This window comes from Mobula birostris, unplaced genomic scaffold, assembly GCF_030028105.1.
Source record: "Mobula birostris isolate sMobBir1 unplaced genomic scaffold, sMobBir1.hap1 scaffold_385, whole genome shotgun sequence".
NCBI classification, from domain to species: domain Eukaryota; kingdom Metazoa; phylum Chordata; class Chondrichthyes; order Myliobatiformes; family Myliobatidae; genus Mobula; species Mobula birostris.
In genome coordinates this window covers 54,240-76,761 of record NW_027276932.1, presented here as the reverse complement: position 1 = coordinate 76,761, position 22,522 = coordinate 54,240, and the positions used below count along the sequence as shown (strand labels likewise).

The following is a 22,522-nucleotide window of genomic DNA, read 5'->3' as shown; positions in this document are numbered from 1 at the left end:
TTGTGTGCTGGGGCAGCAGGCTGAGGGTAGCAGACACCAACAGAATCAACAAACTCATTCGTAAGGCCAGTGATGTTGTGGGGATGGAGCTGAACTCTCTGACGGTGGTGTCTGAAAAGAGGATGCTGTCTAAGTTGCATGCCATCTTGGTCAATGTCTCCCATCCACTACATAATGTACTGGTTGGGCACAGGAGTACATTCAGCCAGAGACTCATTCCACCGAGATGCCACACGGAGCGTCATAGGAAGTCATTCCTGCCTGTGGCCATCAAACTTTACAACTCCTCCCTTGGAGGGTCAGACACCCTGAGCCAATAGGCTGGTCCTGGACTTATTTCCTGACATAATTTACATATTACTATTTAACTATTTATGGTTTTATTACTATTTAATCATTTATGGTGCAACTGTAACGAAAACCAATTTCCGTGGGGATCAATAAAGTATGACTATGACTATGACTATTTAGATGATGGCTTTGTTGCCTAGTTTGTAAATGACAAGAAGATTGGTGGAGGGGCAGGTAGTGTTGAGGAAATAGGTAGGCTTGAGAAGGACTTAGACAGATTAGGAGAATGGACAAGAAAGTGGCAAATGAAATACGATGTTGGAAAATACAAAGTCATACACTTTGGTAATAGAAATAAATCTGCGGACTATTTTCTAAACAGGGAGAAAATCCAAAAATCTGAGATGCAAAGGGACTTGGGAGTCTTTGTGAAGAACACCCTAAAGGTTGAGTCGGTGGTGAAGAAGGCAAAGAAAATGTTAGTTTTCATTTCAAGAGGTCTAGAATATAAGAGCAGGGACGTGATGCTGAGGCTTTATAAGGACTCATATTGAGTATTGTGAACAGTTCTGGGCTCCTCATCTAAGAAAAGATGTGCTGGCATTGGAAAAAGTTCAGAGGAGGTTCACAAAGATGATTCCGGGAATGAAAGGGTTATCATACAAGGAGAGGAAAGTTTGGTGGCTCTGGGTCTGTACTCGCTGGAATTTAGAAGAACGAGGGGGGATCTCATTGAAATCTTTCGAACGTTGAAAGGCCTAGACAGAGTAGATGTGGAAAGAATGTTTCCCATGGTGGGGGAGTCTAGGACAAGAGGGTACAGCCTCAGGATAGAAGGGTGTCCATTTAAAATAAAGCTGCAGAGAAATTTCTTTAGCCAGAGGGGTGGTGAATTTGTGGAATTTACTACCACAGGCAGCTGTGGAGGCCAGGTTGCTGGGCGTATTTAAGGCAAAGATTGATAGGTTCTTGATTGGACACGGCATCAAAGGCTACAGGGAGAAGGCCAGGGAGTGGGGCAAAGGAGGGGAAAAAAGGGTCAGCCATGATTGAATGGCGGAGCAGATTCGATGGGCCAAATGGCCTAATTCTCCTCCTCTGTCTTACAGTCTAAATATGGCTGATTATATTACTGACTTTGAACAAAAGTACAGTCGCATGTGTAAACACAAAATGGAACTTTCTGACGCAGTATTAGCTTTCAAATTGTTGGATACTGTGTGTCTAGACATAAAGGACAGGCAGCTAGTGTTAACTGCACATACAGAACTTACATTTGCATCTACTAAATTGGCACTGAAGAGGATTTTTGGAGGAAAGGCCGCCAAGACACCAGTTGGAAATACTCTGAGTCAGAAAATGGCATACTTCACTAAGTAGAAATGAGAGAGCAGCAAGCGTAGTTCCCAGAGTAACCAGATGAGGGCACCATTACCTGGCACAAATCCACTAAACAAGTACGGCAAGGGATTGAGAGGTGCTGTTTGTCAGAGTACTTGCCACCTGGCAAAAAACTGTCCACACAGAACCGAGCAAGTTGAACTAACTGAAGAAAATAACAAATCGACTCAGGTCTAGGGGGCTGGCGTCGGACACGATGACGGACTCTCCACTTCTCCCTCTCCCTCATCAGTGTGTTCAGTTCATCTACATTAGCCGCGCCGCTGTCTTCTAGGAGCGTGTTGACCATAGTCTTGGAGGGTGCCCAGGGTTCATCCTCCCGTGCTTGGGCTCCCACATGATGACTAGGCTGGCAGGTAGCTCGGGGTGGCGTAGACAGTGTCCCACTAGTTGCAGTCTACGCCCCGATTTTAGTGGAGAGCATCGGTAGGTCGTCATAGAGCTCGACGTTTGTCATGTGCTGTTGCCAACTCACATCAAGAGCCATCCGGAGCATTCGTGTATAGCAGCCATCTAGAGACTTGCACATCGTCTTGGTGAGTGTCCATGTCTCGCATCCGTACGTGAGAATGGACTCTATGACTGCTATGAAAATCCTCTTTTTAAGCCCTCTGGTCAGGTTCGACTTCCAGATTTCCTTCATGTCGTTCATAGCCCTCAACGTCAGTGCCTTCCGTATCTTTATGTCCTTCTCCGAGCTCATCATTCTTGACCCGAGGTACTTGTAGTCAAAGACTCTCTTAATGGTATCTTTCTTTATGGTCTTGAGAGTGCCGTGGAAGATGTAGAAGAGTGCCATACCACATTGTTTGTGAAGGAATTACTTACGAATGCAGAGATATCTGAGGCAAAGATTTTGATGATAGAATCTCAAGGATCTGTTGTTATTGATGCAGCATGGACACGCACAGTGAGTGAAGAAAAATGGCTCGAAAGCTGTGTGAGTGAACTAAACCGGAATCAAGTGCAGAAACTGGTGAACAGAGATACACCTGGTAAAAAAGCACTCAAATTTAGAGGTGTAAAGATTGTACATTCTAGTAAAAGAGTAAAAATTACAACAAAATTAGGGCAGACAAAATGTTAAATTGTTGGAGTTGGTACCAGTGAACATTCCATTACTCTCGAGTAAATCTTCCTGAAAGAAATCTTCCCGGAGAATGACCAAGCAATGAAGTGTCAACAGCCCGTGTCTCTTCAGCTCACCAGCTCTGGACATTACTGTGTGAACAGTCTAGATAAGACATTACTGAGAGCCAATGTGAGAATGAAGTACTAACTGTCGCACGAAACGTGACCCCAGATGAGAAACGCAAGCAGTTTGGACACACTTCAATTGATAGATTTCAGAAACTGCTCGGGAGACAAAAATGAAGATTATTTTTCCATTCTAAAGCAGATAATTGACAGCTGTGAGACGTGCCAAAGGTTTGGAAAGCCCAAACTCAAGCCTGCGTTTGGCCTGCTACTAGCGTCTGAATACAATGAAACAGGAGCCGTAGATCTACATGAACTGGAGCAAGGAGTGCGGTATCTCCACATCACTGATGAGTTCACACGTTTTAGTGCTGGTAGCATTGTAAATACAAAGAGACCCTCAGAGAGTAAAAAAACTTTATCCATTCCTGGATAAGTGTGACTGGCCCACCTCGGAAAGTATTCGGTGATAATGGTGGTGAATTTAATCATGATGAATTCAGAGATATGGCAGAGAACTTTAACATTGAAACAAGACAGCAGCGGCATATAGTCCTCTAAGTAATGGACTTCCAGAGTGACACAATGAAATGCTGAAGGTAAGGAAAAGCAATGGTTGTGATTGGAACATGGCCCCAGACTGGGCCCTTGTGGCGAAGAATACCATGCACAATGTACATGGCTATAGCCTGTATTCATTGGTTTTGGGCCAGAATCCAAACCTTCCCTCTGTCCTGGATGACAGATCACCTGCTCTAGAGGGCACGACACGTAGTGACACACACAAATTACTGGAGGAACTCAGCAGTCCAGACAGCATCTATGGAAAAGTTGACGTTTTGGGCCGAGACCCTTCATCTGGACTGGAAAAAAAATGATGAGGAATCACAGTAAGAAGGTGGGGGGACGGGAGAAAGAAGTACAAGGTGGTAGGTGATTAGGTGAAACTGGGAGGGGGGGGAGGTGAAGTAACAAGCTGGGAGGTTGATTGGTGAAAGACATAAAGGACTGGAGAAGGGGGAATCTGATAGGAGAGGACAGAAGACCATGGAAGAAAGGGAAGGGGAGGAGCACCAGAGGGAGGTGATGGGCAGGTAAGGAGAAAAGGTGAGAGGGAAATGGGAATGGTGAAGGAACGAGGAGGGGCCATTACCGGAAGATCGAGAAATCGATGTTCATGCCATCAGCTTGGGTGCTACCCAGGTGGCAGTAGACCCATTCCCATTCCAAAATATCAGTCCATGGCCTCCTCTACTGCTGCGATGAAGCGACACTCAGCTCGGAGGAGCAACACCTTCTATCCCGTCTCGGTAGCCTCCAACCTGTTGGGGTTGCCTGGATTTCCAGCATTGGCAGACGTTCTCTTGTTTGGGATTGGACTACACGGAGTGAGTGGGTTGGGAAACGTATTTCAGCACTGCATGCATCAAGGAGGGTATAAGTCCAGCCTACAAATGACAAATATGACACAGTATATTACAAAAAGAGCAGACTGTACGGAATGGAAAGGTCCTGGAGTTGTCATTAGTCAGGATGGAGTTGTGGTATTCGTGAGACATAGACATACGTATGTCATAAAATCTGCACTCTTACAGGGAATGGAGCTGTCGCGCGACATTTACATTAAAACCCTTCCTGAAGTCAGAAGGGAAGGAACACTGTGGAAACTCAAGTGTGTGTATGGCCTGGCAGATGCATTACACTTTAGTATAAAAAGATCAGGAAATAATGTTGAAAACAGGTGGAAGGATGTCAGAAGTGGATCCAGCTGTATTTTGCTGGCAAGATTCAGGATATCATGTGATTGGAATATTTGCCATGTGGATGACTTCATATGGGGAAGCTCACAGAACTTTGCCACAGCAGTCGTCCCACAGCTGAAGTCAGCCTTTCAGGTTGGACGGGTGGAACATGACAGATTCTGCTATAGACATCCTTGCTGTTGATGGGACAGTACAACTGCACCAAGAAAGCTACGTCAGGAACCGTCAGACGATCCACATGGAATCCTCATCGGGATGCACACTCAGTGGAGCTGAACCTAAGCAACACAGATCAAAGACAGGTCAGATTCTATAGGTGGTAAGACAGAGCAAACCCAACATCAGGTTTGACGCCTGCAACTTGGCAACCAGCACAACAAATACCACAGTACGAACTATACATGAGGCAAACAAGATGGTGCGCGGAACTCAATCTGAAAAAGTAGCCTTGCAGTTTCAACAGCTTGTAAAAGATGGTTCATTGAGGCTTGTTGTCTTCAGTGATGCCTCACTTGGAAATCTCCCTGATGGAGGGACTCAAAGGGGACGTTTTATTGCACTGATGGGAAAAGAGGGAAGATTCTCATCTCTCTATTGGCAATCAAAAAGGATCCAAAGAGTTATAGGGAGTACGCCGGCAGGAGAAACCCTTGCAATGTCTGAATGTATTGACAATGCCATTCATCTGGCCGCACTCTATTCTGAACTTGTCCATGGTGACCCAAAGAAGAACAGTCTACAAATAACTTTTATCACAGACAACTACTCTCTGGTTGATGCCATCAAATCCACCAGGTCAGTAACAGAGGAGAGTCTTCATCTTGAGATAAGCAGCATCAAGCACAGAAAGTTCATTATGTGCTATGCTCAACTACAAAGGAACAACCAGCGGACCATTTCACTAAGGAGGGGGCTCCAGCTATTGTGCTGTTAAAGACACTTCTTCTTCTTCTTCTTCTTCGGTTGTCCATCAAGATCTGATGATGACGTCCAGTCCTTTAAGGCACTTAGTGAAGGCATTTGGTAGCATAAGAGTTGTATCAAGGGTTAGAACGAATCCCCATGTCCAAGAGGACATTCAAGAAATCAAATTAATTCCCATATATATTGTTTTGTAGTACTCTGAAGGCACTAAGTGAAGGTATAGGGCATCTACCCCAACTCAACAGAGAATGCATTTCAATTACAGTGCCTATAAAAAGTATTCACCCCCACTTGGAAGTTTTCATGTTTTATTGTTTTACAACATTGAATCACAGTGGATTTAATTTGTTTTTTTTTTGGCACTGATCAACAGAAAAAGACCCTTTTGTGTCAAAGTGAAAACAGATCTCTACAAAGTGATCTAAATTAATTACAAATATAAAACACAAAAATATTAATTGCATAAGAATTTGCACCTCTTTTATATGAAACACCAAATCACATAATTAGTTAGGTAGTGATCTGTTTTCGGAGACCTGTGTGCAGTCAAGGTGTTTCAATTGATTGTAGTAAAAATACACCTGTATCTGGAAGCTCCAACTGCTGGTGAGTCAGTATCCTGGCAAAATCTGCATTGTGAAGGGAAAAGAACACTCCAAGCAACTCTGCGAAAAGGTTATTGAAAATTTCCAAGTCACTGAATACCCCTTAGAGTACAGTAAGTCAATCATAAAGAAATGGAAAGAATATGGCACAGCTGTAAGTTTGCCTAGAACAGGCTGCCCTCAAAAACTGGATGACTGCAAGAAGGTGTGCAAGAAGGGGACTAGTGAGGGAGGCCACCAAGACACCTATGACGACTCTGGAGCAATTACAATCTTCAGTGGCTGAGGTGGGAGAGACTGCGCATACAACAACTGTTGCCCGGGTGCTTCACCAGTCGCAGCTTTATGAAAGAGTGACAAAGAGGAAGCCACTGTTGAAAATAACTCACATGAAGTCTCAGCTAGAGTTGATCAGAAGGGATGTGGGAGACTCTGAAGTCAGCTGAAAGAAGCTTCTCTGGTCTGAAGGAACCAAAATTGAGCTTTTTGGCCATCTGACTAAATGCTGTGTTTAGCATAAGCTGAACACTGCACATCATCAAAAACACACCATCCCGACCATGAAACATGGTGGTGGCTGCATCATACTGTGGGGATGCTTCATTACAGCAGGCCCTGGAAAGCTTGTGAAGGTAGAGGGTAAAATGAATGCAGCAAAATACAAGGAAATCCTGGAGGAAAACCTGATGCAGTCTGCAAGAGAACTGTGACTTGGGAGAAGATTTGTTTTCCAGCAAGACAATGACCCCAAGCATAAAACCAAAGCTACACAGGAATGGCTTAAAAACAACAAACTTAATGTCCTGGAGTAGGCAAGTCAGAGTCCTGATCTCAAATCAATAGAGAAATTGTAGCTGGACTTGAAAAGGGCCATTCACTGATGATCCCAATCCAATCTGACAGAGCTTGAGCAGTTTTGTAAAGAAGAATGGGGAAAATTTGCAGTTTCCAGATGTGCAAAGCTGATAGAGCCCTATCCACACAGACTCAAAGCTGTAATTGCTGCCAAAGGTACATCTACTAAATACTGACTTGAAGGGGGTGAATACTTATACAATCAATTATTTTGTGTTTAATATTTGTAATTAATTTAGATCACTTTGTAGAGATCTGTTTTCACTTTGACACAAAAGTGTCTTCTTCTGTTGATCAGTGCCAAAAAAGCCAAATTAAATCCACTGTGATTCAATGTAGTAAAATAATAAAAATGAATTATTTCCAAGGGGGTTGAATAATTTTTATAGGCACTGTATGTGTGTGTATAGTATACTATAATACAACTACTTTATAGACATCCACAACATAGTAAATTTTAAATTGTCCCATTAAGGTCTAAAGATTTAATCACTGTGGAGGATTTCTTGCTCTTGTGGGACAGCATTTTTCCTGACAAGGAGGATCGCTCTTATTGGTAGGTGAAACTTGTGGCTGTGAAACAACCTCAGATTCCGGGGCCTCCACTATGGTGTTTGTCGGAGTTGACTCCGAGACTGCAGGAAGGGGTTCTGACAGCAGTAACCGCCTTTACTCTTCCTCCTTTATCTTCTTCTAGTTCTGTGCACCTTGATCTTGGGAAGATGGATTTAGTTCATTGGAGTATTCTCTGATTAATCCTTCAATTGCTTCCTTTATGATCTGACCTCTTTTCTTGGTTTCCTCATCTATATCACATCATTAATTTGTTGTATTCAGACCACTGTTTTCATCTCTCCATTGACTCCTGTCTTTTTGGCCTTCCATTCATCCATCTGGGCTTTGGTCTTTGCATCTACTTTTACAAGCAGTCTCCCACTTGAAATTCATATGATAACCTTAGTGCATGTAGAGTAGGTTCTGGTTCTTTATACTCACAAAAACCGAATGCTTGCAACTTTGCTGAAGCTCCTTGAACTCTCTCCCAGCTTAGAACTAAGCCGCATTTTGCAAATCACTGCCTGATTAACATATCAGAGGCTTTCTCAGATATGTTGCCTGGTGTAGTTGGACCACTACTTTCATCACTTTCACCATTTCTCTGAACAGCATAGTCCTTGGCCCAATATGCTTTCCAACCAGAGGCACAGAGGCTGGCACCAGCACCAGCTTGATCTCAGTTGGAAAATGGTTTATGGTGTTCACCATGGAGACAGTTATGACATCATCAAGTAGCTTTCTTAATTCACTTTTCATTGGCTTCATTGCAGGGGATGTGGCATGCAATTGGTGGATTGATTTCCAATCAAGTTGTAGTTGTCTCAGCTGTTCACACCCCCCACTATGCTGGTCCTATGTTTTTGCCACATACAATCTAATGTGGCTTATTGGTTGTTGTATTTCACTGTCACGAATGTCATTCCCACATGAGTTACATTTTTTCCTGTACAAAATTCTGAGTTAGATATCTGCAGGCATCAGTTTAATATCTTTTAAGTGCCTTGCAAACTCGTTTTGTGGAATGACTGGAACAGCTGAACCAGTGTCTAATTCAATCTTACTTAGCTTGCCATTTGCTTCTGGCGTAAGCCATGTTGGTTGTCAGTTACTAATGTTCGCACTGTAAATCTCAAGGCTACCCATTCCTGTGTCACTTTCATCACTATCAGATGTTTCATCAACAGCATGCAGATTAGTGCTCAGTTTGAAACTGAAATTTGAAGTTTTAGCTTTTTCTCCTCCTTGAGCTGTCCGTTTATTTTTGTTTGCCCGACATGCTCTTTGTTTGTGTCCTACTTTGTTGCATCTGCTTTTGTTTGGTGTATGTGAGCCCCTGCCACAATGGTAACACAGTTTGTTTGCCCAGATTGGTTTCTGTTTAAGCACTGTAATTTTGTTCATGCTCACTTTCGTTCATGACTGCAACTCAATTGCGTCTCTGTCTGCTGTTTCCATTAAAACTGCAATTTCAACTGCTCTTTTAAATACAAGTTATGTTCCAGTTAGGAGCCAGGTTTGAATACTTTCTTTTAAGATTCCACAAACTAAGCAATCTCTTATGGTATAATTACTCCCATCATTACTCCTTAGGGAGGAGGGAGGAGAAGATGGCGGCGCGATACAGCGCGCGCGGCCATTCCAAATGGTATCGTATGTGTTAAATAGGTACCGTGAACAATCCTGATTTGATGAAGACAGCTGTGAGAAGCACGGAGGAACACATAGAGAAACTTCTGAAATGCCCGCTTCACTGCCGCTGCTTCTGTGCGATCGAGAGTCTCCGGAGGGGAAGGTCCTAATTCCTCGGCTTTGCCTATTGCCTGTTGCTGGGGCTGGGGTTGAAGCACTCGGCAGAGATGGTGCTCGGTGCTCGGTGTTGGAGAGCTGGTGGGAGGCTCCGAGTTTTCGGACGACTCAGAGTCGGACTGTGGTCCAGTGCTTCCAGGATGCTGCATCGGCAAGTTTGCGGCCCTGGAAGCTCACAGCAGGGAGGGTTTCTCCCTTCTACCGTCTGCGTGAGATGATGGGACTTTCGTGAGACTTTTTACTGTGCCCATGGTCTGTTCTTTATCAAATTATGGTATTGCTTTGCACTGTTGTAACGATATGTTATAATTATGTGGTTTTTGTCAGTTTTTCAGTCGGTTTGTCATGTGTTTCTGTGATATCATTCTGGAGAAACATTGTATCATTTCTTAATTGTATGCATTACTGAATGACAATAAAAGAGGACTGCATGTCCTCATAATCTAATCTAATCTAATCATTTAACTGACAATGCTCAGACAATCTCTTCAATTCAACCATGTACGCTGAAATGGACTCCCCTTCCTTTTGATTCTGCTTATGAAACCTAAAGTGTTCTGCAATCAATAACGGATTTGGTTCTAAATGTTCCAGCATCACTTTGACAGTAGCAGCAAAGCTGATTTCTGCAGGTTTGGTTGGAATAGTCACACTTCAAAGCAAAATGTATGTCTTTAAACCCAATGTACTCAGCAAAATTGGCACGCGCATCTTGCTGGCCTTTTCATTTGCTTCAAAATGCTGTTCCAATAGCTCAGTATACCTGAGCCAATTACCCTGTTGTGTAATCAGACTCGTCAATCTGTCCGATGTAGCCAGCCATTGCTGATTTTTTAAAAAATGATGATTATCACCCGATACTCATTCGAAATGAAACCTGATTTCTCCCATTTACAGCCATTTTTTTAGCTCGATGTCTCTGCGCCTGCTGGGTGTGTGTTTCTCACTCACCAATGCTCTTACTGTGTTCTTTTTAGTTTGCATGTCTCACTGTGTGCTAGCAGGTCAGTGGTCATCTCGGGCTTGTTTTAAAAATACCTCATTTTCAAGGTTATGTTTTGTAACTTCAGAACATTAAACGAATTTAAAGCAAGATATGGGAGTCCAAGAACATGGATGTAACTTCAAGTTTACTTAAAATGAGGCGTGCACGTATCATGTTGACATATGCAACTAACATATTTTTACATATAACCTGTGACTATTTGAAAGAACAAGAATGCTTAATCAAACAATATATACAGAAGATCACTCAAATATTATTGAAATATTAAAGACACAACAAGGGTGCTGCTGAATCAGGAGGGGTGGAGGTCTATGGGGGGGTGGTGACGGGGAAACAGACAGTGAAATCAGATTGAAGTCCACCCCTGTGGCCAGGGGCATTGTGACCCTTCCCACTCTCTGCCAGTGCCTGTGGGGCACAGGGATCTGATCCTCTCTGCTGACCTTTAACCTTCAACCCTTGCACTCTGCTCACAGGTGTTCACAAGGTACGGGAAGTGTTACACCTTCAATGCCAACAAGACCGGCGGCAGGAAGAGCAAGCAAAGTGGTATGGGGAATGGCCTGGAACTGATGCTCGATATCCAGCAGGACGAGTACTTACCCATCTGGCAGGAGACAGGTGAGAGCAGCACTGCCCATCCACCCAGGCACTGCCCACAGCCCTAACCCACCCTGCCCATCGACCCAGGCACTGCCCACACCCCTATCCTACACTGCCCATCAACCCAGGCACTGCCCACAGCCCTAACCCACCCTGCCCATCGACCCAGGCACTGCCCACAGCCCTAACCCACCCTGCCCATCGACCCAGGCACTGCCCACAGCCCTAAACCTTCCTTTCCCATCGACCCAGGCACTGCCCACAGCCCTAACCTACACTGCCCATCGACCCAGGCACTGCCCACAGCCCTAACCTACACTGCCCATCAACCCAGGCACTGCCCACAGCCCTAACCTACACTGCCCATCAACCCAGGCACTGCCCATAGCCCTAACCTACCCTGCCCATCCACCCAGGCACTGCCCACAGCCCTAACCCACCCTGCCCATCGACCCAGGCACTGCCCACAGCCCTATCCTACACTGCCCATCAACCCAGGCACTGCCCACAGCCCTAAACCTTCCTTTCCCATCGACCCAGGCACTGCCCACAGCTCTAACCTACACTGCCCATCGACCCAGGCACTGCCCACACCCCCTAACCTACCCTACCCCAGAGGTTTACTGAGCACACAAGTTGTGAGGAGTCCATGAAAGTGAGTGTGTGTGTTCTGGAAACAGTGCGGGGTTATCCATGCCAGTTCAGGAGCCTCATGGTTGTAGGGTAATAATTGTTCCTGAACCTGTTGGTGTCAGCCCTGAGGATCGTGTACCTCCTGCCCGATGGTTACAGCGAGAGGAGAGCATGGTCTGGATGGTGGGGTCCTTGATGAAGGATGCTGCTTTCCTGTGGCAACGCTTCATGTAGATGTGCTCAGTGGTGGGGAGGACTTTCCCTGGGATGGACTGGGCTGTATTCACCACTCTGTAGGCCCTTCCATTGCTGGGCTGGGCATTGGTGTTTCCACACCATTCAGGACATCCTCCACATCCAAGCAAATGTTCCCCTTTATCCTTGAGCGGTCCCACCCTCTCCCTAGTTATCCTCTTACTGTTGATGTATGCATAGAATGCCTTGACATTCACCTTCATCCTACTGGCCAAGGGCTTTTCATGGCCCCTCATGGCTTTCCTAATTCCCTTCTTTAGTTCATTCCCGGTTTCTTTATAATCCTCAAGGACTCCATGTGATTTTAGCTTCCTCAACCTTATACATTTCCTTTATTTCATTTCTACTTGAATAACTTCACCACCTCTCTCGATCTCCAAGGCGCCGTGACCTTGCCATTTGCCCTTCCTCTTTTCCGAGAACATACCTGTTCTGAGCGACACACAGGGTACTGGAGCAACTCAGATGCTCAGGCAGCATCTGTGAAGAGGAATAATCGATCACCATCATCGACCGAGACACTTCATTAGGGCACAGAGTAACCTGTCCTTCTCATACAGGTCACCCTGTGCTAGAGGTGATCCCAGTGGTCCTGGTACCAGAGCCCCTGACCCCAAAACAACACTTCAGTCACACATTCATCTGTTTTATCTTTCTGCTCTCGGCCCCACATGTGCGCAGAACTAGGTGTAGTCCAGAGATTACAAACCTATCCCCCAGTGAGGGTCAGTGTGTGTGTGGGACCGTCCCCCAGTGAGGGTCAGTGTGTGTGTGTGGGACCGTCCCCCAGTGAGGGTCAGTGTGTGTGTGGGACTGTCCCCCAGTGAGGGTCAGTGTGTGTGTGGGACCGTCCCCCAGTGAGGGTCAGTGTGTGTGTGTGTGAGACCGTCCCCCAGTGAGGGTCAGTGTTTGTGTGGGACTGTCCCCCAGTGAGGGTCAGTGTGTGCGTGGGACCGTCCCCCAGTGAGGGTCAGTGTGTGTGTGGGACCGTCCCCCAGTGAGGGTCATGTGTGGGGTCTGTACCTAGTAATGTTGGACTGTGATGCTCTAACTCTGGTACTGATGTTTTGGGGTGTTTCGCTTTCAGACGAGACATCGTTCGAGGCGGGGATCCGTGTCCAGATACACGGACGGCACGAACCTCCTTACATCCACCAGCTCGGCTTTGGGGTTCCACCCGGATTCCAGACCTTTGTGTCCTGTCAGGAGCAGCGGGTGAGTGCTGCATGGTACCTCCATCTTCTCTCCATCTGTCTGTGAGACCGTTCCTCTCCCAACATACTCACTAAAAACTCAACAGCTTCTCCAGATGCAGGAAACCCACACAAAATGCTGGAGAAACTAAACATTTGGGCCAAAATCCTCAGAAAGTTTGGCAGTTTGATGAAGGGTCCTGTGTGATGGGATAGTGCAGAGGGAGCTTCACTCTGTGTCTGACCCTGGGAGTGTGTGATGGGACAGTGTATAGGATGCTTCACTCTGTGTCTGACCCTGGGAGTGTGTGATGGGACAGTGTATAGGGAGCTTCACTCTGTGTCTGACCCTGGGAGTGTGTGATGGGACGGTGTAGAGGGAGATTCACTCTGTGTCTGACCCTGGGAGTGTGTGATGGGATGGTGTAGAGGGAGCTTCACTCCGTGTCTGACCCTGGGAGTGTGTGATGAGACAGTGTAGAGGGAGCTTCACTCTGTGTCTGACCCTGGGAGTGTGTGATGGGACAGTGTATAGGGAGCTTCACTCTGTGTCTGACCCTGGGAGTGTGTGATGGGACAGTGTATAGGGAGCTTCACTCTGTGTCTGACCCTGGGAGTGTGTGGTGGGACGGTGTAGAGGTAGTTTCACTCTGTGTCTGACCCTGGGAGTGTGTGGTGGGACGGTGTAGAGGGAGCTTCACTCTGTGTCTGACCCTGGGAGTGTGTGATGGGACAGTGTAGAGGGAGATTCACTCTGTGTCTGACCCTGGGAGTGTGTGATGGGGCAGTGTAGAGGGAGCTTCACTCTGTGTCTGACCCTGGGAGTGTGTGATGGGGCAGTGTAGAGGGAGCTTCACTCTGTGTCTGACCCTGGGAGTGTGTGATGGGACAGTGTAGAGGGAGATTCACTCTGTGTCTGACCCTGGGAGTGTGTGATGGGGCAGTGTAGAGGGAGCTTCACTCTGTGTCTGACCCTGGGAGTGTGTGATGGGGCAGTGTAGAGGGAGCTTCACTCTGTGTCTGACCCTGGGAGTGTGTGATGGGACAGTGTAGAGGGAGCTTCACTCTGTGTCTGACATGTATCGCTGCAGCCCTGGGTGGGTTTGAATCCCATCTGCTTTTTGCCACTGTGAGCACCTCAACAAGGTTCAGTTGCCCACCACTGCCAGTTCCTGTGTCTCTTTCTGCCCCCAGCTGACGTACCTGCCCCGTCCGTGGGGGAACTGTCGCTCAGAGTTACCGGGCAGCCTGGTGCCTGGGTACGTCAATTACAGCCTGGCCGCCTGTCGCATCAACTGCGAGAAGCAGGCGGTGTTGCGGGAGTGTCGTTGCCGTATGGTACACATGCCAGGTGAGATGGGTTGAGTATGTGTGTCCCTGGGGGGAGAGCTCGGAAGATTTGGATTGGGAGGAGTGAGTCATAGAGCAATGGGCCCTTTGGTTCATCAGTGCATGCTGACCGTGGTTCTCACCCGTCTAGTCCCAATTTCCTGCATTCAGCCCACATCCCTTCAAGCCCCAACCCTCCATGTACCATCCAAATGCTTCTTATAAGATACTACAGTGCCTGCCTCAACAACTTCCTCTGGCACCTCGCCTCATCCTAAAACGCAGCCTTTAGTCCTGGTAACATCCTTGTAAATCCTTCCTGCACTCTACTCGAAAAACAGCTTTCCTAGAACGCAGACCGAAAACAATACACAGAACTCCAACTGTGGCCTCGCCGACAGCTCACACAACTGCAATATGAGGTATAATGTCCCAGCTCCTACAGGCTTAACGACACTTCTCCCCACAACCACTCCACTATCTGCTCTGCCCACCCCCCCGTAACTTTATTTTACACCCCCACAGTGCAGCACTACAAACCGTCCCACAAGGATATTAGCTCCCACAAGTTCTAGCCTCCACCTTTCCTTGCCAAAGTCTCAAGCTTTGTACCCTGACACCGGCCCACTCCCACATTGGCTGCTCTGCTGAAAGCTAACTTCTGTTTATTGGCCCTTGCCACCTAATTACCTCTCCTCTACCCACACAATAAAAAAAGAGAACTTAACAAACTTCACCTTAGCTTCCACCTCTTCTCACGAAGCCCCTTAAGCGGAAGCCTCAGCTCCCCACTCAAACACCGGCCCACTCCCACAATGGCCACTCAGCTTGACCCTATCCTCTTTTTTATTGGCTACTACCAAATAACTAATTGCCCAACCAATTATCACCTAATATTTCAGAGTTGTGCCTCTGTTATTGTCCTGTTCTCTGGAAAAGAAGAGGGTTCCAAAGCTCGCCTTTTCACATGCCTTCCTCTCCTCGGACCGAGATTCCAGGGGAAGTTGGTGTGGCCGCTTGTGGCATGGCTGCTGCTGGCCTGAGCCAATGATATCACCACACCCCTGCCGAGGCGCAGCACTGGGGCTTCTCACAGCAGCCATTCCCTCCCTGACTCAGACGTCCACAATTCACGGGGAGTGGGCACTGAGTCCGAGATCCAGGTGGTGGTGGTAAGGGTGGGGACTTGTACTGCTCTGATCGCTGCCAGCTAACGCTGTGTTTCTCTTCATCAGGGACCGAGCCCATCTGTACCCCGGAGGAGTACATGGAGTGTGCCGACAGAGCCTTGGGTGAGGCCCCATCCTGCTCGGTCAGACATGGAGCGCAGTATCGACACCAGTGCTGGCTGGCTGTCTGCGCCTCGTTCCCCGCCAGCTGATAGCTTGGCACTGGCCCTCCTCATGCCCCTCAATATTTCCCTCATCTCCAACTCTCTCCACCTCCTCTTAAACTATATCCTGCGTCCTGACAAAGGGTCTCAGCCAAAGCATTGCCTGTTTATTCCTTTCCATGGATGTTACAGAGGTCCTCCAGCATTTTGTGTGTGTTACTCTGAATATTCCATATCCGCAGAATCTTTGGTATTTATCCGGTGATCTGCCCTCCACACCCTCTGAGGGAGAGAACTCCACCGGGTCACCACCCTCTGAGGAGAGAAATGTCTCCCTGTTCCAGTCCTGAGTGACTTACCCCATATCCCAGGCACCTCCACCCAGGGGCAACACCCCCATGGTGTCCGCCCTGTCCGTATGTTTCCGTGAGATGCCACCTCATGCTGCAGGTGTCAGTGAGTACATACCTAGTCGCCCCAAGCCCTTCCTCACACACATCGCACCCTCCCGGGAAGTCAGGGACAGAACCCGATGTTCAGACCCTCAGCCCACCCAGGCCCAATCCCCACCCTCCCGCGTCACTGTCATGGGTCCAGCTCACAGCCGGTTACAGTGTTGTCCACCTCCTGGGTCAAGGTGTTCACTGTATGCTGGTACAGGAGACAGTAAAAAACCAGTTCCACTGTTTGTTCAAGGTGGTACTGCCTCCGATCATGTGTGTTTACCGTCTCACCTCTGGCAGCACACCGTTCCATTCCAATCCACGTGCCGAATGGATTTATGGTAGAAAAATGGAGGGGCTACATGGGAGGGAAGGGTCAGGTTGCCTTTGGGGTTTGTTGAAAGCTAGGTTGAACATTGTGGGCTGAAGGGCCTGTACTGATCCTAGTAAAGTGGCCACGAGTGTACGTTTGTGGTTTCTGCTGCTGTAGCCCATCCACTTCCAGGTTCGGCACGTTACGCACTCAGAGATGCTTGTCTGCTCACCACTGTTGTAACCTGTGGTTATTTGAGTTGCTGTCGCCTTCCCGTCAGCTTGAATCAGTCTGGCCATTCTCCTCTGACCTCTCTCATTTTCACCCACAGAAACACTGGATGTTTTGTTTCTCACACCATTCTCTGTAAACTCTAGAGACTATTGTGCATAAAATTTCCAGGTGGTCAGCAGGTTCTGAGATACTCAAACCACCCCATCTGGCACCAACAATCATTCCACCGTCAAAGTCACTTAGATCACATTTCTTCCCCGTTCTGATGTTTGGTCTGAAAAACAATGGAACCTCTTGACCATGTCTGCATGCTTTTACGCATTGAGTTGCTGCCACGTGATTGGCTGATTAGATATGTGCATTAATGAGCAGGTTTACCTAATAAAGTGGCCACTGATTGTATGCTCTATGTTTAATGAACGTTTTAATTAATTATTCATATCTGTTGACATTCATCAGCTGGGGGTTTTCTTGTTGAGAATAGTCGGCTGAGGAGAAATTGGAATTGGAATCGGTTTTATATTGTCACAAATACCGAGATACAGTGAGAAGTGTTTTGCATATCATCCAATAAGATCAATTCATTACATCGTACACTGAAGTAGTACGAGGGGTGATTGATAAGTCCGTGCCCTAAGGTAGAAAGAGTCAATTTCAGAAAACCTACCACATTTATTTTTCAGCATAGTCCCCTCCCACATGTACACACTTAGTCCAGCGGTCGTGGAGCATACGGATCCCTTCTTTGTAGAAGTGGTCCACAGCAGGGGTGATTGATAAGTTCGTGGGCTAAGGTAGCAGGAGATGAGTTATTAACTTCAAACTTTCTGCATTATCACTCACAGAGCTGAACTGCACGTGCACGTAACGAGAGCATCTTGGACCTCCAGGTGGTCCACAGCAGGGGTGATTGATAAGTTCGTGGCCTAAGGTGGAAGGAGATGAGTTATACTGCTCTCGTTATGCTCGTGCAGTTCAACCCTTTGAGTGAAAATGCAGAAAGTTTGAAGTTAATAACTCATCTCCTTCTACCCTAGGCCACGAACTTATCAATCACCCCGGCTGTGGACCACTTTCTGGAGGTCCAAGACGCCATCTTCTACAAAGAAGGGATCCGTGTGCTCCACGACTGCTGGACTAAGTGTGTAAATGTAGGAAAAAATAAATGTGCTGGGTTTTCTAAAATTGACTCCGTCTACCTTAGGCCACGAACTTATCAATCACCCCTCGTACTCTGGAAAACAATTACAGAATGCTGAATAAAGTGAACAGCTACAGCCAAAGTGCAGTGCATGTTGCCGATAAAGGACAAGACCATGACGAGGTCAATTGAGAGGTTAAGAATCCATTTGATTGTTCTAGAGTTAGTATGGTGAATGTCAGGGGTAGGTTTTTCTTACACAGACAGTAGGGGGTGTGTGGACTGTGTTGCCGGGGTGATGGTAGAGGCCCAGACCTTAGGCACATGGATGATAGGAAAATGGAGGGCTGTGTAGGAGGGAATGTTCTTCAGTCTTATTACAACGCAGTAGACGCTCTCCTTGAGCCTGGTGGTAAATGGGAGAATAGGGAACATCCAGGGTGGGAGGGATGGGTCCTTGTCACCTTGACTTGCAGCTGGCTTCCTAGTTGAGAAGATGCCTCCTTGAACTGCAGCCATTCTCCTGGTTGAGACACTCCCTCGGTGCCGTTGGGTTTGGGAGTGGTTGTAGGACCTCGGTGGTCACTCCAAGGGCAGTTGGGGGTCTGGGATACAAGTTAAGAAGGTTCACATGGTGTTGGCCTTCCTTAGTCGGGGAATTGAGTTCAAGAGCCGTGAGGCAATGCTGCAGCTCGACAAAACTCTGGTTAACCCAAATGGAGTGTTGTGTTCGTTTCAGGTTGCCCCACTAGGAAGGGTGTGGAAGCTTTAGAGAGGATGCAGAGATCTACCAGGACGCTGCCTGAATTAGAGGGCATGACTGGAGCATGGGTTTAGTGAGCCAGAGCTTTTCTCCTTGGAGCAAAGGAGGATGAGAGGTGACTTGATAGAGTTATACAAGATGAGTGGGAAAGCAGAAGAATTTCCCAGGGCAGAAATGGCTAGTACAAGGGGGCATAACTTTAAGGTGAATTGAAGAAAGTACAGTGGGGGGGAATACCATAGGTAGGGTTTTTTTTACAGAAAGAGTGATGGGTGCATGGAAGCTTGGTGGTAGTGGGAGATACATTGGAGGTATGTAAGACATTCTGAGATAGGCACATGGGTGATAGAAAAACGGAGGGATATGTGGGAGGGATTGATTTTAGAGTAGTTTAAAAGGTCAGCACAACACTATGGGCCGAAAAGCCTGTACTGTGCTGTCGTGCTTGACTGGGGAGGAGGTGGATGTTAAGTGAATGGGAGGGACTTGGCAAAACTCTGACCACTCCCCACCCTCTGCACAGATAACCTCATCACAATGGCCAACTTCAGCTGTGAGTGTGAGACGCCGTGCCACGTCACACGGTACAACAAAGAGCTGTCCATGGTGAAGATCCCACGGCGAGGGTCCTCCAAGTTCCTCGCCAAGAGGTTCAACACCTCCGAGCAGAACATCAAGTACGTATTCTGTGGGGACAGAGCATCACCCCGTGGCCCTCATAGGCTCTGAACGCTCCACTGGTCAGGCAGCTTCTGTGAAGGGAGAGACCAGCATAGCATTTCAAGACTTTTCATCAGGACTGGGGAAGTTGGAGAGGGGGTGAGATGTGTGGATAAACAACAATCTCTGATGTGGCAAGGCCAAGGTTATTGATGGGAAGGCTACAAAGGGTTGGAGTTTGCGGTGGGGCGGGGTGGAAGTCACTGCCTGGGCCGGTGGGTGCAGGATGGAGATAAGGCCGGGGTGTCATTGGGTGGGAACAGCACTGAGTATCAGTGTCTGGGGTGGGGGTTCAGTGTTTAGGGCAAGACTGGGGTCAGTATCTTGGGTTGGGGTCAATGTCTGGGGGCGGGGGGGAGAGGGGTAGGTGTGGGTTGGTGCCTGTGCTGATGGGTGCAAGACAGTCTCTGGGTCATGCTGAGCGCTCTGGGTAGTGAGGCTCTTTAGTCTGGTGTGGGGTGGCAGAGTGGAGAGAGTTTGGGGCTCTCCCACTCAGTGGTGAGGGAACTGGTGAACAGGTGAGTGTGTGGTCAGTGCTGACCATCCCCACACTGTCAGGAGGTGGAAGATTTTCACTGATCTTCACCAGCATCCCCGGTGAGGGTCGGGAGGCGGTGGGTGGGGCCATGATCGGAGGCTGTATTTCTGTTCTTCCCGTCCCTGTTACAGGGAGAACTACCTAGTGCTTGACATCTACTTTGAGACATTGAATTATGAAACCATTGAACAGAAGAAAGCCTACGATGTGGCGGGATTACTGGGTGAGTGCGGGGTTTCTGGGTGAAGATGCTAAGGGTGTGGGGTGACAGGGTTCAGGGGTCATGGGTGAGGGGTAGGGGATGAGGGGTGATGTGTGGGCAACAAACAGGGCTCAGGGCAGGGGTGGGTGAGGTTGCGCAAGAGACACCTGGATGGCCTAATGTACAGAACGGGGGCTCATCGATTAATTATCATCACATGTAGTGAGATTCGGCGAAAAGCTTCTGTCTGCGTTCCATCCAGACAGTTCATTCCATACATGTTACATCAGGGGAGTAAACATGAACAGAATATTCATTTATTTATTGGAGATGCAGCACAGAATAGGCCCTTCAAGCCACAGCAACCCATGTAACCCTAGCCTCATCACAGGTCAACTTACGATGACTAATTAACCTACTGACCGGTACGTCTTTGGACTGTGGGAGGAAACCAGAGAACCCGGAGGAAACCCCTGCAGTCACAGGGAGAATATACAGATTTGTTTACAGAGGAAACCGGAATTGAACTCTGAACTCCAACACCCCGAGCTGTAATAGTGTCGCGCTAACCCCTACGTTACCATGGCACCCCATGGGTACTGTGTGAGAGAGAAAATGCAACGCAGGTCGGAGCAGGGAGCGAGATCCATAACGAGGTAGACTGGGAGATGAAGTGTACGTTGTTAGCGTACGAGAGGCCCATTCAGAAGTCTTACCACAGTGGGATAGAAGCTATCCTTCAGCCTGGTGGTCCACGCTTTTGGGCTTTTGTATCTCCTGACCGGTGGGAGGGGGGAGAAGAGAGAATGTCCGGGGTGGGAGGGGTGTTTGATGATGCTGGCTGCTTTACCGAGGCAGCAAGAAATGTAGACACCGAGGGGAGGCTGGTTTCTGGGATGTGCTGAGATGTGTCCACAACATTATGCAGTTTCTCGTGGTCTTGAACATGCGCACCATCTGTGACACGTATGACAGCTGGCAAAATTAAACGACCAGCGTTGTGTATAACAGGCTGGGAATGTGTGTAAGTGTTTGATGATGTACACATTTGCCTAGTGATGTGTGTGACCAGTACTGTATATAACTGGTGTGATGTATAGTAATTGGGAAAATATATAACCATCAGGTAATTCACTGGCTGATGATTCAGTGAGCCTGAAATTATCAGCAGTTTATACCCCAGAGCTGTTTTTGCACAGTGTAGGTGAGTATAGACAGAGAGACAGGGAGAGGGAGAGAGAGACAGAGAGGGAGGGGGAGACAGTGAGGGGGGGGAGACAGTGAGGGGGGGGAGATGGTGAGGGAGGGGGAGATGGAGGGGGAAGAGGGAGACGGAGGGGGGGGAGACAGAGTGGGGGGGACAGAGGGGGAGGGGGGAGACGGAGTGGGGGGGAGACAGAGGGGGGGGACAGAGGGGGAGGGGGGAGACGGAGTGGGGGGGAGACAGGGGGGGACGGGGGGGAGACGGAGTGGAGGGGACAGAGGGGGAGGGGGGAGATGAAGGGGGAGGGGGAGGGGGATGATATAACTAACAGTTTGCAACAGTTTTTTTTTCCACTGAAGTTGGGTGAGACTGGAACAAGAGGTCATGGATTAAGGGTGAAAGGTGAAACGTTTAAGGGGAACCAGAGGGGGAGATTCTTCAGTCAGAGGGTGGTGAGAGTGTGGAACGAGCTGCCAGTGGATCTGGGTTGGATTGCAACATTTAAGAGAAGTTTGGATAGGTACATGGATGGGATGAGTATGGCGGGCTATGCTCCTGGTGCAGGTTAAAGGGAATAGGCAGGTTTACAGATCAGCATAGACTAGATGGGCTGAAGGGTCATTTTCTGTACTTTAGTGCTCTATGACTCTGATACATTGAAGCACAAAGGTGTGAACTGAGTGATTAGGTACAAACAGCCGGTGAAACCTTGCAATGCAATGCCTGTGAGATCATACATACAGCAAGTGTGAAACTATGTGTAAGACCATTAGAGATAGGAGCAGAATTAGGCCATTTGGCCCATCAGGTCTGCTCCACCGTTCCATCATGGCTGATTTGTTATCCCTCTCAACCCCATTCTCCTGCCTTTTCCTCATAACCATTGTCACCTTGACTAATCAAGAACCTACCAACCTCCTTGCTTTAAACATATCCAAATGACCTTGCCTCCACAGCCACCTGTGGCAGTAAATTCCACTGATTCACTACCCTCTGGCCAAAGAAATTCCTCCTCAACTTTGTTCTAAAGGGGCGTCCCTCTATTCTCAGGCTGTGCCCTATGATCCTAAACTCACCCACTGTTGGAAACATCCCCTCCACATTTGCTGTCTAGGCTTTCCCCCTCATTCTTCTAAACTCCAGTGAGTACAGGCCCAAAGCCATCAAATGCTCCTGATATATTAACCCCTTCATTCCTGTGATCATTCTCAT

At 47.8% G+C, this 22,522-nt stretch overlaps 1 protein-coding gene across 1 annotated transcript in view; it reads left to right on the top strand.

Annotated features, from left to right (window-relative positions):
• LOC140193108 (acid-sensing ion channel 4-A-like) overlaps positions 1–22,522 on the top strand; it is a 308,432-nt gene that overhangs the window by 280,469 nt on the left and 5,441 nt on the right. Inside the window, exons 2-7 of the mRNA XM_072250511.1 lie at positions 10,883–11,027; positions 12,985–13,112; positions 14,285–14,441; positions 15,655–15,711; positions 19,170–19,323; positions 20,036–20,127. Coding sequence (XP_072106612.1) covers positions 10,883–11,027; positions 12,985–13,112; positions 14,285–14,441; positions 15,655–15,711; positions 19,170–19,323; positions 20,036–20,127 — 733 coding nt within the window. The remainder of the gene's footprint in view (positions 1–10,882; positions 11,028–12,984; positions 13,113–14,284; positions 14,442–15,654; positions 15,712–19,169; positions 19,324–20,035; positions 20,128–22,522) is intronic.